Genomic DNA, 15,792 nt, shown 5'->3' with positions numbered 1-15,792 from the left:
CTGTAGCTGTGTTTCGTATTACCTCTCCTCGTGGAAGCGTGCCCGTTTGTGTGTGTGTGTGTGTGTGTGTGTCCGCCGGATTTGAGATTGAAGTCGCAGATTGTTGGATTATTTTAACAAATATAAAACAGGAAACTTCGCTTCAGCTGATGCTCCTCACATTTCTCCAGGGTTGGCCCTGAACGCCCCCCTCGACAGTCGGCCCCCCGTGGGGAAACTGATTTCACACACATCTGCTAATGGCGGGGTGAGACCGTTTGTTTATTTTGTGTGTCTGTGAGAGTGAATGAGTGAGTGAGTGAGTGAGAAAGTGAGTGAGGACAGTGTATATTTTGGTATGCGGTGACGGATGTGTGCGCATTTACCAACACAATGCGGATTCGTGACGGTTCTGACAGGTCCAGAGACGAGGCGCCATGTTTCAACCAGGCCTGTGGTGTCTGGTTGAAACTCTTAAGGTGACGGGTTTGAGGTAGAACAGGTCCCGCAGAGCGTTTAATTACTTCAAAGTGGTGATCGACAGATTATCAAAGTCAACAGTCAACTTTTTTTTTTTTTTTTAGCGATTTTTTTTTTGTCCGATTGCTGATCAAATACATCAGTTTGAAAAAGTGCGCCACTTCGCCAAGGACGCAGCATTCTCACTACTCCGTCACTCAGTGTCCCGCCCCCCAACACTCTCTGATTGGTTGCACGTCACAAGCAGTAGCCTATCAGCACCGGATAGTCTGAATCTGCAAAATAACTAAGTAATGTAAGTCATCACATACATGGAGTGGAGCGGAAGTATAAAGTGTAAACTGAAGTGAAGTACCTCAAATTTGTTTCAAATTTTGACACTAAGATCTTTATTTTGTATTTTTGCTGCAAATGCACTTGAGTTCCAAATATTGTTTATCAGTCTACCTGATAACTGAGAATCGTTATCGGCCCTGCAAAAAAAAAAAAAAAAAAGAAATCGGTCAGTGCCTCATTATAAATGTCCAAAAAATCTGCTTAGCGATTAGCCTGTACCATTCACACCGAGCGGTCTGCAGATGTGACTGGGGTCGGCATGCTCGACTCTGTGCCACGCTACGAGTTCCTAATCAGCCGCAGAATTGTGAATTTATCACTGTTTCACTTTAAGCAGACTGTTGTGTGATCCCTCAGTGCAAAAACAACCACATTTTGCATTACTCATCTCATCAGCAAATCTCTGCAGTGGTTTATTTGACATAGCTTAGTTGGTACAGTGAGCTGCAAAATATGCCCCCCCCCCCTCCCACCCTTTAAATCATTTCCAGATTGTATGTGCTCAGTTTGAAGCACTTTATACTCGTGCGTATTGAATGGCATTACACAATTGCGTGTAATGTGCAATATGCACACCCAATTTCCAGAGGACTGTTTCATGTTAAATGACTTCAAAAGGGCCTCTATGGTTACCCACCATAATAATGGACACCGGCTCTCTGGATGGCGAGCGCAGCGTACCTCCACTGCTTAGTGTTTCCAAGGGTTTCCAAACACACACGGTCACACACAGATCTGAGGGCTTCTCCTGCAGTGTAATCAACACGCCGTGTGTTTTTAAAACTAACCATTTGACCCGCCAGCGTGCGATTATTTTCTCTGTGTGTGCTGGATGTATGCATATGTGTGTGGGTGAGGGTGAGGTTGTGTGTCCCTTGTGCACTGTATGGCCTGCAGTATCGAGTTTGCACCCTGCTGTACATTATCGGCATGTTTGTCCCCTAAAATTACACAGAGCTACAGAAATAGACAATATGTAAACAGGGATTGATTTTGTTTGCACAACCAGGGGCTATTTGAGGCAGCCAGAGACGGCAGAGCTCAGCAGGAGGCTGCAGTGGCCGGCTCTCTCCAGACTGAGGCGTGCAGGGGAATCTATTTCCACTCATCCCTCTTTACATGCGCCATTAAAACTGATTTTGACCTTTAATTTCAACCATCGCTCATCAGCACGCTGGCGACAGACTTATTTGTCTTTTTTTTTTTTCTAATGACCTGACAGGGAAAAGGAACTGTCTGTTTGATATTTAGCCATTTGTGTATCTACTAAGGGTCTGACTTGCTATATTAAGCTTAAAGAAATTTACCATGATCAAAACATCTTTTCCCCTCCAGAAAAAAACTTTTCATATTTCTGAACTCAGAGTACTCACCAGTGAGTTTACAGTGACATCGTGACACTATTCTGGTGCACTGATTACATCCTGTATCCCACAAACATGATATCCCTACGGTGATTTCTCTTGGGCCGACAGTTTTGCAGTCCTCTTTTCATTTACAGCGGTCGGTATTGCCTACTTCTATAAAAGTTAATATGAGTTTGGATAACTTGATAATACAAGTGTTTTCCAACAGCATCCACAAGGCTGATCACCTAAAACACAGACTGAATAAAAGCGTTTGGCTAAGTTATTGTGCTTATTAGGATTATCATGGCGGGTGTGTGTATCCTACCAGAATAGCCCATGCTGTACATGCTAAAACATTTGGTGCACAGACCAGCAGATCATCAGCCGGCCCTGTCTCTGACTGTACACTGCTGCTCTCTCTAACACTCCACATATATATGTGTGTGTGTGTAGTGCGTGCGTGTGCGTGTGCGTGCATGCCATCTTTCACCTCGTTCCGCTGCAGCTGAAAGAAGTTGTTGAGATAGTTGGAGTTGAGGGAAGAGCTCAGGTCCGCCGCTGCGGGAGTCTTGCTGAAATTGAGATCCGGGTGGGAAGAGTTGGGCTCGGGTCGGAACGCGTCAAAGGCGCTGGTCTGGTGGGGGTCTTGCAAAGAGAGATAGACCCAGTTGAGGAGCTGCGCGGGCTGGTACACGGAGGCACTCGTGTCTATGGCAGACAGCAAGCTCATCTTTCAAATTCAAATGGCTGAACTGGATTTTCCACCGCTGGTTCTTGGACTGGTCTCAACTCTTCTGCCGTCTTACTTTTCGTTCCCCGCACCCCGGCAGATGGCAAGTGCTCCTTCTTTCTTGCCGTAAAGGGCCTCCTGTCCTCCTCACGCCGGGAGCCTCGTCCCAGTTAGATGTTACTCAGAAGTCATTGCGCTAACATGTCAGTATAAAAAAGTTTTCCCCTGCTCCCCATGGTCCGCTATCTGCCTTTATTGCAGCGGGGCAGAGAGAGGCTCTTTGAATATGTAATGAGGACGGTCCTGCGTCACCGAGGACGCAGGCCAACCAGCGTCTGGTCGGTATGAATATTCATACCGAGCCATACTGGATGAGGCGAACGGCTGATCCGCCTTCCCTCACTCCTCAACGAGACTGTTTACCACCAGTTTGTGTTACAGAATTAAACGAATTTAACACGCTGCATGTCTCTGAGCCACACGTTGATGTTTAGTATTTACTTATTTGTAATATTTATCATCGACACTTGTTTTGTCTGAAGGTGTTTAAAAGAGGTGTGTGTGTGTGTGTGTGTGTGTGTGTGTGTGTGTGTGTGTGTGTGTGTGTGTGTGTGTGTGTGTGTGTGTGTGTGTGTGTGTGTGTGTGTGTGTGTGTGTTTTGTTTGTTCAGGGAAGGAGGTGAGTGGTTGTATGTTACTGATGAAACTTTGGAGAGTCCCAGTGTAGTAAAGGCCAATCTGGCTATTAAAGGGTAACTCCACCAATTTTGCATGTTAAACATGTGTTTACAGGTCTTTGGGAGCACTAATGCATGTATGAAAAAAATCAGTATGAAGCCTTTTGTAGTTCCAGAGGAAGCTGCATGTAAACTGGTAAATTGTCTCCAGTGATATCAGTCAGTAGCTAATTGCATTGTAGGCACCTTGGTTTGTTTTGTTATATTTTGTTTTTTTTTATTAAGCAGTCCACTGGTGTAGCATTGCACTCCTATAACATTGTCGGACTCGTTATAGACGGTTTAAAAAACAAATGATCAAAATCGATACAGAAGAACCAGAGATATTTTTTATTCCACACAAATGTATTTCCTTTACAAAACCTGCTGCCTACATGACCCACAATGCAATTTAGCCACAAGTGACATCACTGGAGGCAGTTTATTAAAAGACATACAGCTTTATACTACCTCTAAACATATGCAGTAGTGCTCCCAAAGACCTATAAACACACATTTTCTAAATGTCCTTTTTTTTTTAATTGGACCACAGATTTCTTCATTCTACATTCTTTTCACTGATGACTGATATTTCTACATATGTGCAACGAGAAATACGTTAGATGGTTTGTGTATAATCACCATTTTATTACAGTGATCATTATATGAGTTAATCAGTCAATACAGTCAGAATCTCCTCACCAGCCCCAGGCCTCTCCTGGGCAATCACACTCCTGCATTAAGCAAGTCTCAGCCCTCAAACCAGCCTGAAGGGGGCAGGCAGGCCCCGGTATGATATGGACAAAGCTTTAAATATGGCTCCCTCTTGTGGCCAAATCCCTTCACACACTCACACGGTACAGTTGTGTAATTCCTAACATAATCAATGTGTGAGTGCCTCTTCCTGACAAAGGCAGTTTAGTGACGTGGAGGTAGGTAAAAATACTTTTCTTTGTTTGTGACCATGAATCACAGCCACCAGTACAAACAAAAACAAGACATATAGTACTTGAGAAAAGCACATTCATTCTAGTCTAAAAATATAGTTTTTATCCTTCACAGACTTCACAGATATGATGATTATATTATTATTATTATTATTATTATTATTATTATTATTATTATTATTATTATTATTAGCAGTAGTAGTATTCACATATTTTGTTATTATAATATTTTAACTGTCATTATATGAAATATTGAATGAATACATAAATATTGTTATGAAATAGAACTGCCTTCGAAATAAATAAATATACCATTATGAAATAAACGTCATTTGAAATAAATAAATGCATCAATATGACATACAAAACCCCCTTAATTAAGTATAAGTTTGTCTTTGGAAAACTGTTCTTTTTGAAAAAAAGAAACATATTCATTTATTGAACTATACTGACTTATTTACACATTTGTGTCTAAGTTTATTTTCAGTTATCTAATATTGACGGGGAAAGCAGCCAATGTTATGACTACAATTACATTTTATGATGTATTCTTGCCAAATAATAGACAACACTTCTTAGTATATACAATTAATTTACTTTACAATGTAATGTGATTGTTATGACTTGTAAATGTGTGCGTGTGTGTGTGTCAGTAAACGCAACATTCCTGGGTGGTTTCACTTCAGGTCTTGATAAGCTCACCTGGGCAGGGTGCAGTCTGGGTAACGCACCTGTGACATAAAAATACACCTATTGTGACATGATGGGCAACGTCACATTTTCCAGCACGTAGGTCATTAATGTCCAGTCCCTGTCGCCTCTTGTCTCGGAGTCAATAGGTATGTGAAAGGCTGCCGTCACATGATAAGAGGACGGCTGTGTGTCACAGCCCTCAGACGAGTCAGAGCGATGGGTGGGTTCCCTACATGGAAACTATGAGTCCCACCCACAACACTTAAGTACAGTCAATACAGCGACTTGTCAGAGAAACACGGCGTCCGGGAAGAGACTGAAAACGGACTAAAGTAAGTGCTAAAACCAAACAACTACTCAAACATTGCTAGCTAGAGCAATGAACGGTATGTTCGCGAAACGCTAGAAGTTACATTTGGGATAAGTGGCGACTGCTTGTTTTAGTCTTGCTGTTCTCGACGCTGTCGTTAGCCTGCCAACGTCAAAGCAGATTTACCAGTGCTTTTAGCAAGGCTGGAAAATACTCGTGTAGCCTGAGTTTGCTGCTTGAATTTTGCTCGTTTATGTCGGGTTAGCTTAGCGGGCTGAGTTCCGGGAGAAAGGCAGAGGTGCTTTGATAAAGCCACCCTATGTAAGATTAATGGGATTAGGAAGCAGCGCTAATTTTACTGGTTTACTCATGGAGACTTGTACAGGCCTGAAGCTTCCGTGTACAGCATTAGCAAGACCACTGTCCGAAATAAAACTGTTGCCCTTGTTATAAAATAAAAGCTAAATATGTGTTTTCTGATGATTTACAAAATCTGTTGAGCATATCATGCAGTTAGGCCACAATTGTCTTAGTTTTAAAGCGAGGAAGCTGACACACCTATCGTCCTGAATCAACATGAAGCCAGGACATTTACTTAAACATTAGCTAATAGCGCCTATATAACTGCCTCGCAACGCATTGGGAGGTTGTCATTCCAACCTATTGATCATCAAAAGACGAGATCTTTGACCCTGAAATATTAAATATCTGTACCAGCTTCCCCCAATCTCTTTTAGCAAATTTGAATGTGCAAAGGTGTTTTGCAGGTTTTGCAGCTGCGCATTGTGGTTTTGTCAAGTCACAGACTTCTCACAGTTTGATGTGTGAGAGCAGTTATGCGAGATCTGTTTCAACCTGAACTATTAAAGCCCATTTGTTCTGACCGTTGGAGAAGTATTTCACAATGTCTCTTTCTACAGCATCTACTGCAGTGCCACGGCAGGACTTTAGGAGGAAGTGTATGAGAGGTTAAACTTACTTACTTCAGTCTGACCTGTGACTCGATGACTTTAGCCTACAGAAATGGAAAGTCGTGGCTTCACAGCGTAGCTCTCTTGCCCAAGTGTGCTTATTCAAACACAGCAGCATCTATAAAATGCAAAGCAGAGAAGACCGTTCCATTTGTGTCCACTGAGGTCAGTTTTACCATGGAACAAGAGGGCCTGTCGGAAACACGGGCTTTTCATACTAAGCAAAAACATAATGAAAGTTTCCTCACCACCCCACCACTCGGCTGAGAATGTCTTTGATCCATCCGCCCAGAAATGAAAAGTTTGCCCTTCATTAGATCGCATTGACAGGGGGACACTTATTGCTGCATTCAAAGCAAAGACTGTGAACAGATGGTGCATTTAAAGCCCCCCTTATTAAGTCAAGGACCTTGACCTGTGAAGCAGACTGGGATTGTATCCAGTAAAACCAATAACTATATAACTATTTTAAGTGAGATCTACATTTTTTTTAATGCAGGTGCACAGTATAAATGCACCAGTTCTCTCAATTCCATTCAAATAGCTTATGTCAGTGGAGAATTCTGCCCGGTGGGAATGCTGAGTAGGGTAGGGAAAGGTTTACTACTGTTTTCAGCTCCCTTGTTGCTATGTCAGCGCATTCAATGGGCCTTAAGGTTGCCATTAAGGGTGCCAGTAAGGGTGCAGCATTCTTTGTTTTCATTGTCTTCACCAGAAGTTCATTTTAGAGTTGCTACACAAGATGATTTTTAACATTTCAGTCACAGTTCTTGTCTTGCAGTGTAATGATTGATGGCCCTGTTTTTATTTGTACAGCCATGAGCTACCCAGGATACCCCCAGCAGGGAGGCGGATACCCTCCACAGCCCGGTGCTTACCCTCCACAACCTGGTGCTTACCCACCTCAGCCCGGTTACCCTCCCCAGGCTGGAGGCTATCCACCACAAGCAGGAGGCTATCCACCACAAGCAGGTGGCTACCCTCCACAGGCAGGAGGCTATCCACCACAAGCAGGAGGCTATCCACCACAAGCAGGGGGCTATCCACCCCAGGCAGGAGGCTATCCACCACAGGCTGGAGGCTACCCACCGGCACCACCGACAGGTAAGCCATCGCACCACACTATTAATGGAACAGTTATTTTGGGAAATGTGCTAATTTGCTCACTTGCCGAAAGATAGATGAGAGAATTGATACCGCAGTGCCTGTATGGTGAATATGAAGCCTACCATCAGCAGCTGGTCAGCTTAGTTTAGCATGAAGACTGAAGGCATGGGGAAACAACCAGCCTGGCTGTCAGAAAAAAATGTGCCGACCAGCATCACCTGTACAGCTCATTAATGACTGCGCTGTATCTAGGTCGGTGTAAAAATGGCACATTGTGGTTTTTCAATGAACTGAACTCTTTCTTGGACAGGTGCAGTGACCTCCTGGAGTCCTGTCATCATTGACACTCTTCAGGGTTTTTTATTTTTATTTGGATAAACAAATAGAATGTTCCATGCCAATCAGTTCACCTTTGAATTGCTGTTAGGCACACTTTGCTGCCTTTTAGACAGAGCCAGGCAAGCTGTTTCCCTGTTTCCAGCCTTGATGCTAAGCCAAGCTAACAAGCTGTTGGTTTTAACTGTCATATTTGTGTTGCAGATGTGAGAATGATATTGGTCCTTCCATTAAACTCTCAGTGAGCTAGAAAAATGTCACAAGTTATCTTTCCTTCTGAATTGGTGCTATAAGAATAATATTGAAAGTGGTAGAAGGAAGTTAACAAATTCAGAGCACTGATCTGTTGTAGTACCTTATTGAGTTGTTATGGTATGACATATTAGCAAAAATGGCTACTTTCTCATCTAGCACACACAGTGACAAGATCAACACATACGATTATTCATATGTGAGTTGAAGTAAAACAGTGTGCCACGGTCAAGGTATTCTGCTGCCTAGTTTAGAAATAGTGAGTCACAAATGTCATGTTTGTAGGCAACGCAGATCATGAGACTTAAAGTCAAGAGTGGAATTTCTTTCCCTCAAAAACAAACAAACCCCTGCAGTTGCTAAGAGATGTAGGTCCCACAGTTCATCTTTCTCATAGTACTCCCTTTCTCTGTCCAGCACTCTTCCACCTTCATGTCAACTAGTTGGAAAGTGAGAAAAAGGAAGAAGGGTCATTCAGTGTCTCAGACTAAAAGTCCTCAAAATTTTTGAGCAGCTTTATGTTTGTTGTCTGCTGCAGGCAGCTGGGGAGGTGGCCCTACTGGTGGATATCCCTCCATTGGTCTTGACAACATGTCCAACCCTGGATACAACGCTGGCATGGTAAGTTTAGCCTAGAAATATCCCCATTGCGTCCACCTAGAAAAATCTTAATAAAAATATAATGAAACCTCATCAGATTAATACGTTGAATATTCCAGTTATAATGACTTAGATAGCCATTCACCGACTGTCTCATCCTGTAACTTTACGGTAAGACTTTTCCAAAGTCCGAATCCTAAAACCTTCAGCATCGCCATTTGCTTTTTCAGCTTCTCCTTCTAAGTCTCTCGCATGAGAAAAATAGTCACATAATTCATTCTTTTGCACGCTTCTTCAATCTGATGCAGTTTTTTTTACCCCCCTTTAACCCTTTACTTTCCTGAGTCATTGTGTTGTCTGTGTTGTATTCTCATTTGTGTTGTCAGATGTATACATTTCCATCTTCTAATATAGCATGGCCACACTTTATTTGGATAAATATTATGTGTATTGTAACTAGAAAATCTTCAAAACATCTGGGACATTAACTTCAGCTGCTCCTCTGTCGTTATTTCCAGAACTGGGGAAATAACTTGGGAAAATGTTTCAGCTTTGACCAATGCCATGAATTAATCCCAAAAAGGAAAAAAAAGAATAACAATCCAAAAAAGGTGTGACTAGCTATCTTTGCTTTGCCTCAATTAATCTACAAGCATCTGTGCACATACTATGACATGCCAATCTTTTCAAATCACAGGCCTGTCAGACCTCTGCAGGCGTGGGGGGGTTTACTCCAAACCCATCCATGTTCGCCCAAGCGCCTGGGGGGTACCCACCTGCCCCTCAACCTGACGGGTATGGTGCCCCCTTCCCTAACCAACAGTCATATGGCCTGTACCCACAGCCCCAAGGCCCCGGAATGGGATACCCTGGCCAGCCAATGCCTGGATACCCCCGTGCACCATCACCCAATCCTCAGATGGCTGGTTTTGGAGCAGCCCCATCACCCAATGCACCCATGGCTGGTGGTTATGGAGGAGGACCAGCACCCGTGCCAGGATACCCACAGGTCCCTTCACCAAATCCGTCCATGCCAGCTTACGGAGGAGGAGCCATGCCAGTAGCTCCAGCAATCAATGTAATATAAAAATGTACTATACTGTAATACTTTTTGACCTTATTGGTTAAAATGATGAAACCTCTGTCTTCTTATCATGGCTCTCTTCACTTCTGTATGTTGTTGAAATAACACTTAACTGTGTTGCTGAAATTGCTGTATTGTATTGTCAGAGAGGATTCAGGGGAACAATCAAGGACTTTCCTGGAGCTGACCCACTCAAAGATGCCGAGGTCCTGAGGAAGGCCATGAAGGGCTTTGGTGAGTGCTATTGACGGAGACCAAAAGCAGTGTTCTACTCATTATTCTGTTGTTCTCATTTATTTCTTATTATGGAATCTGTCCATATGAGAGTATTCCTTTATTTTTTTTATATAGTTTTTGCATGTAGAAAGATGTTTGTCATTTTTAAGAATAAATGAAATACCTTGGATTGAAAGTGAAGACCTGTTCCTTTTAACTTTGATATGTGTCTCATCAAACATTGTGGGCTTGTCTGTGCAGGAACTGATGAGCAAGCCATCATCGACTTACTGGGGAGCCGCTCCAACAAGCAGCGTGTGCCTCTGCTCAGATCCTATAAAACTGCCTATGGGAAGGTAACAGTCGTGTACATATTGAGTATATACATTGTTAATGTGTTAACTGATTGACCCAATTTTCCATCAGGGTATCTCCATAAAAAAGATTTTGAAAAACAAACACTCAGTATAGAATCCTGTGTGGCTCAGCGTGCATTACCTCGCACTGTCTAATAATGACAAGCAGAGAACAGGTGTTAGTTCTGCCAGTAAAAATGGAGAGGGGATTGGGTGTCCTAAGAGCTCATTATAGCTGTGTCGCAGAGCTTCTTGCAAAACCTTTTTCACAGCAGCAGTTATTCCAAGCATGTTTCCATTTTCAGGATCTGATTAAGGATCTGCATTCTGAACTGTCTGGAGACTTTAGGAAGCTTGTCATGGCAACTTTGAAGACCCCAGCTGAGTTTGATGCCTGTGAGCTCCACGATGCCATAAAGGTAAACGCTGATTTATAGTCCTGGTTATTGTGCTTCATATTATGAAAAGTGTTCTTTGATTAAAAAAGTAAGTTTATTTATTATTATAGAGAATTCCATCAGTTCTAGGTCTGAATTAAGGTTCATTAAACACAAACAGGCAGGATGAATTTGGCTGCCACAAGGCCAGAGGATGAAGTTGTCAAGTCGTCTTTGTTCTTCTTCCTGACAGGGTGCTGGAACCGATGAGGCCTGTCTGATAGAGATCCTGTCTTCTCGTTCCAACGTTGAAATCAAGGAGATTAACCGTATTTACAAACAAGGTGAGATGCCTCTGGGCGGCTAATGCACTGCTTTCCCTCTACTGTTCTCTTCTCCTCTATCACACAGCATCAAAAATGGAAATGGTTTTATTAAGTAGATAAGCTCTGATTATGTGGATTTGGATGTCGCCATAATGTAAATTCAGATGATATGGCTAGGTATCTGATACACATAGAGTTCCACTAGCACAAGAAACTAAAATGAAGATTTCATAACTGCAACTACAGAAAGGCTTTTGATCAACTATTTTTGAAAAATAAAAAAGATTTGTTTACTGTTATTTGCGACTTTTTTTAATGCTTAATGCTCATCAACACAAGCTTTATGTCCTTTTAAAGTAATTTGTGTTATCTACCTACAGTATGTCTGTGCCTTATGATTTAAATGCAGTGGAACAGTCTTTTCTTGAGAATGTGAAAACAAAATATTCAGATTAGAAAAAAACTGATTATGAGCCCTCAAAATATAATTTTTTTTGTTTATACAATTATATGTATTCCGTTTCAGAGTACAAGAAGACACTGGAGAATGCCATTAGTGGGGATACCTCAGGCCACTTCCGCAGGCTTCTGATCTCCCTCGCCCAGGTACAGATATGATACACCTTAATTATCTGTATACCTTAGTCGTCTTGGCAACTATTTTCAGATTTCATTTTTAATATGCTTTTCTTTATTTTGTAGGGTAATCGTGACGAACGAGAAGCTGTTGACATCTCTCTGGCTAAACAAGATGCTCAGGTACAGTCTGCTTCATTTTCTTTGGTCGTTTTTATGTTGTTAATTACTTGACCTAAAGACGTGTTGATAAGTATACATTGCTCTTCTCCATATAGGCCCTGTATGCTGCAGGAGAAAATAAGCTGGGGACAGATGAGTCCAAGTTTAATGCCATTTTGTGTGCCAGGAGCAAACCCCATCTCAGAACAGGTATTCTTTATGTTTATAAACATGATTCACCACTTAGATGTATCAAGTTCTGCTAGCTGTTGTTGTAATACTGAGGGTGTATATTTGTGTGTGTGCAGTGTTTCTTGAGTACCAGAAAATGTGTGGCAGAGATATCGAGAAGAGCATCAGCAGGGAGATGTCTGGAGACCTGGAGAGTGGCATGCTTGCAGTGGGTAAGAATATGCAGATGCACATGTTCAGGTCTATTCTTAGAAGGGCCACACCCATGTATCGTGTGAGTCAGAGTCTTTTAATTAGTTTGTTACAAGCGTGGAGGCTTTTTCCGCAGTTCATGTTTGACATAACATTTAACCATCAAACATTTTCCACGGTCATTGTATTACATAAAGCATTAAAGCTATTTTAGTACACATAGTGTTGGAGGAAGGAGTGCTGTTTACTGCTTAATCTTTGTTTTTTCCTTTATTGCCCACATTTCTCAGAATTATGGTACAGTAAACTGTTTCTAGATGTTTAATTTGAAAACTTCCATTGATTTACACATTCATTCGGACTGTGTTCATTGTGAAGTGGTGTGCACTGCAGTGTTGAATGTTTGCCATCGTTCTGTTTGTTTTCACTCTTTTTGACAATGCTTTGTTTCTGATTTCATTGACATTTTAAAAATTTTTTAAAGCTGCATTAATCAATATTTGGCCACTAGGGGGCAGAAAATGCCAAGAACACAGCTCTGAGTTACTGTCACCTTTATAAAGCTGTTACGACCGACAAATAAGTTGTCTTGCTTAATGCAAAACAACCTCCTGCCTCTGGCAATGTGGTTGTTTGCTGTAATGTTGATGAAAATACTAAAATTCAACCAGATGCTTAATGTACTGGCCTCAAACAGGGTTAAAAGCTCAGTAGAGCAGCAGATAGTCATTGTTGTCATTTCAAGTCATGAGTGTATCTGCACGAGCATGGCAATCCACATTGTAGTTTCATTAAATACATTTAATTAGATATGAATTAATGCAGCTTTAATTTGCTTGTCCCCATACATCCCTTTGGTGTGTGCAAAACTTTTCAGATGGCACATAAATAAAGTATTGTTGTTTCACTCCCTCTCACCTTGCAGTGGTAAATATTAGAATGTGTCCTCTGCAATGTGCTGATTTGTAATTTAGTGATGTGTTTAAATAAAAAGCAAGAACATAAAATAATAAATTCATGTTTACATTGGGCTGGTGATGTAATGAGTATTTTCTCTGTTTCAGTCAAGTGTATTAAGAACACACCTGCCTACTTTGCTGAGAGACTTTACAAGGCCATGAAGGTGAGAAACCCTGTCCTGTCTTATTGGATAATCATTTTCTATACATTACTACCCTAAATAAGTGTAGCATGATATTGAATTTTCAACCTGTGTGTGCATGTGCTCAGGGAGCTGGGACCAAAGACACAACCCTGATCCGGATCATGGTCTCCCGTTCTGAGGTAGACATGCTGGATATCCGCCAGGAATATGTCAAAAACTACGGCAAGTCGCTGTACACGCACATCTCTGTAAGTATACTCATTGTGATATACTATAATCAATACAAATAACCCTACAGCCACATTTTAAGTAAGAAGTTCATGTGATTTTGTGAGACAAAGCTCTAAATTTGTTGATGCATTTTTTTTTTTGCTTGCAGGGAGACACATCAGGAGACTACAAGAAACTCCTGTTGAAGTTCTGTGGGGGCAGTGACTGAAAAGGAGACAGCGTCCTCTATGTGATAGAAATGTATTTTCTATAAATATCAGTTTAACACCAAATATATATATGCACTATACACAATCTGCAAACCTGCATGCCATGCCAGTGCTCTCAATGCAATGTTTATATACTTTAAAGAACGTCACTAGCGTTACATATTGTCTTTCTTTTTTAAACTGTATGCTGTATGCACACAAAGTTTTATATTTTTTTCACCTGTGATATCTATGCTGGATATAACAGTTGAACATATATGGCCATATGATAGATTTGCAATAGATTACATACACTTTTTTAGAGCTATATATTTTTAAGAAATTTGATTTCAGTTGTGCTAATGTGATCAGATATGTTATATCTGACACGTTTATCGGCTAATATCCTAATCTTCAGCAATGCTGAATAAAGTATGACAGAACACACAGCAGCTAAGTACCAAAGTTGTCTTGTTAATGTTTGCAATTGTATCATCTCTTCTGCTGTGCTGTTCATTTTTGACGCATTAATTTGTATATCACATGTAAACTCAAGAATCGCATTTCATAAGTTGTCATTTTGTCATCATGAGTGTCAGAAAATAAACATTTTGAACCCACACTGGGAGTATGCGACAGGATTCATATGTAAAATAGATAAAAATTAGCACAGTACAAGACACACGTAAACAGGCCTTATTTACATAAAGAGTTGCCTCTAAAGTAACAGTAAAAGTTACATCTTATGATATCTCTTTACTGGTTCACAAGCAAAGGAATCCCTGTGTGCAACACAGATCAGATAGCACGTTACATAACGTTTTCCAAAATTGTCATGACCTTCTCATGACTGCTCTGATGCTGTTAGCACTTGGTAGTGGACTTAGTTTGCCAGTAGAGGGCGGTGTTTTCATTGAACCCTGACATCTACCTCAGTGAATTTCAACAAGCAGACATACTCACAGCTTTGAAGAATATGAATCATTCTGTTATGGCATCAGATCAATATCCATGGTCACAATTCAGTTTGAATTTATACTTAAAATGAAAAAGAAATGTCTTCATTTTCAGGTGTCGAAGATCATGAAAGCCTCGAGTCAGTGCAAAAAACCAATAGGTAAATCCACAACATTTCACTCAGGCAGTACAGATACATAATTCCTGTTTGCTTGAGGAGAGAAAGGTCAGCGTGCGCGGCTGCACATGGAGCTCTCTACGCTGTATTACATCCTGTTGGTTTCACTTAGAACTCACTTGACTGTAGAGACATGGTTCTGCGCTCGACTGGCCACAATAATGTGTGTGAGCTAACTGCACTACGATCAATAACTCTGTGAAAGGGGTTGGATGGTAGTGTGGGGGGGGGATCCCGTGGAATTAATGGCATCCATAAAGCTGCCTTGGCCACATTAAACAAGTCTAGCATGTCTGCAGTGCTGTCAGAGAGGGGGGGCCCCTGGGTAACAGCCATGCTGGAGGAATAATTTCTGATCACATCATGTTAAAATTGACCAGAAATGACAGAATAGGCTCGAGGGCCTTAGATAGATATTGAGATTACAATAACTTGGATTTTAATGAAGATTAAAATGCAATTTGATTGGTTCTGAGAAGATAATTTAGGCATCCTTACAAGAACTTTATATGGTAATTTCAAAGCGTTTTGGCCAGCATGGTAGTTTTGATATCATTATGATCAAAAACCTCCCGTCTGTTGCAGGCATCCAGCTGAAGGCTGTGTAATTCACCGTTAATTAAAAGTCAGCGAGTGCCTCATTTAACGACTATTATAACTCCTAATCATTTGGGAGTCCTCTCCGAGTGCCTTGAGGTTTGGTGTATTGTGGGGAGATGATAGTTTTACATTAAAAGTGTCAGTATGATGATGAAGGACACCGGCAATGTATTCTCATCGAACATGCTGTCACTTTCTCCTCCTTGAATTGTTCATTTAATACCTTGGGAACACTATCATTGTCATG

At 41.3% G+C, this 15,792-nt stretch overlaps 2 protein-coding genes across 5 annotated transcripts in view; one reads left to right on the top strand and one right to left on the bottom strand.

Moving 5' to 3' along the window:
- Positions 1-3,133, bottom strand: part of zcchc24 (zinc finger, CCHC domain containing 24) — a 38,829-nt gene extending 35,696 nt beyond the window's left edge. For 2 of the 3 annotated variants that reach the window (XM_037123851.1, XM_037123852.1), the window contains exon 1: positions 2,635-3,133. In XM_037123851.1, coding sequence (XP_036979746.1) covers positions 2,635-2,874 — 240 coding nt within the window. In that variant the 5' untranslated portion in view covers positions 2,875-3,133. The remainder of the gene's footprint in view (positions 1-2,634) is intronic. The other variant, XM_037123850.1, reaches the window with a different exon arrangement.
- Positions 3,134-5,370: 2,237 nt separating this feature from the next.
- Positions 5,371-14,432, top strand: anxa11a (annexin A11a). Of its 2 annotated transcripts, none has more exons than XM_037124765.1 (15): positions 5,371-5,561; positions 7,327-7,614; positions 8,744-8,826; positions 9,503-9,883; positions 10,036-10,123; positions 10,367-10,461; positions 10,767-10,880; positions 11,092-11,182; positions 11,691-11,770; positions 11,867-11,923; positions 12,019-12,112; positions 12,211-12,306; positions 13,351-13,409; positions 13,517-13,639; positions 13,771-14,432. In XM_037124765.1, the coding sequence occupies exons 2-15, from the start codon at positions 7,329-7,331 to the stop codon at positions 13,828-13,830; spliced, it is 1,707 nt and encodes a 568-aa protein (XP_036980660.1). In that variant the 5' UTR covers positions 5,371-5,561; positions 7,327-7,328; the 3' UTR covers positions 13,831-14,432. The 2 variants fall into 2 exon arrangements, with proteins under 2 accessions (XP_036980660.1, XP_036980661.1); XM_037124766.1 differs by having other exon boundaries at positions 5,383-5,561; positions 9,650-9,883.
- The last annotated feature ends 1,360 nt before the right edge of the window (positions 14,433-15,792 follow it).

Source organism: Acanthopagrus latus, chromosome 15, assembly GCF_904848185.1.
Source record: "Acanthopagrus latus isolate v.2019 chromosome 15, fAcaLat1.1, whole genome shotgun sequence".
In the NCBI taxonomy this organism is placed as follows: Eukaryota; Metazoa; Chordata; class Actinopteri; order Spariformes; family Sparidae; genus Acanthopagrus; species Acanthopagrus latus.
The sequence above is the reverse complement of the archived record's forward strand: the minus strand, read 5'-3'. Positions and strand labels throughout refer to the sequence as shown.

Bases quoted from the DNA above. Each gene is read 5' to 3' on its own strand.
- anxa11a (XM_037124765.1), top strand. From the start codon at position 7,329: ATGAGCTACCCAGGATACCCCCAGCAGGGAGGCGGATACCCTCCACAG. The intron at 11,924-12,018 runs GTACAGTCTGCT...TTCTCCATATAG, and splicing joins TGGCTAAACAAGATGCTCAG to GCCCTGTATGCTGCAGGAGA. The intron at 12,307-13,350 runs GTAAGAATATGC...TCTCTGTTTCAG, and splicing joins GAGTGGCATGCTTGCAGTGG to TCAAGTGTATTAAGAACACA.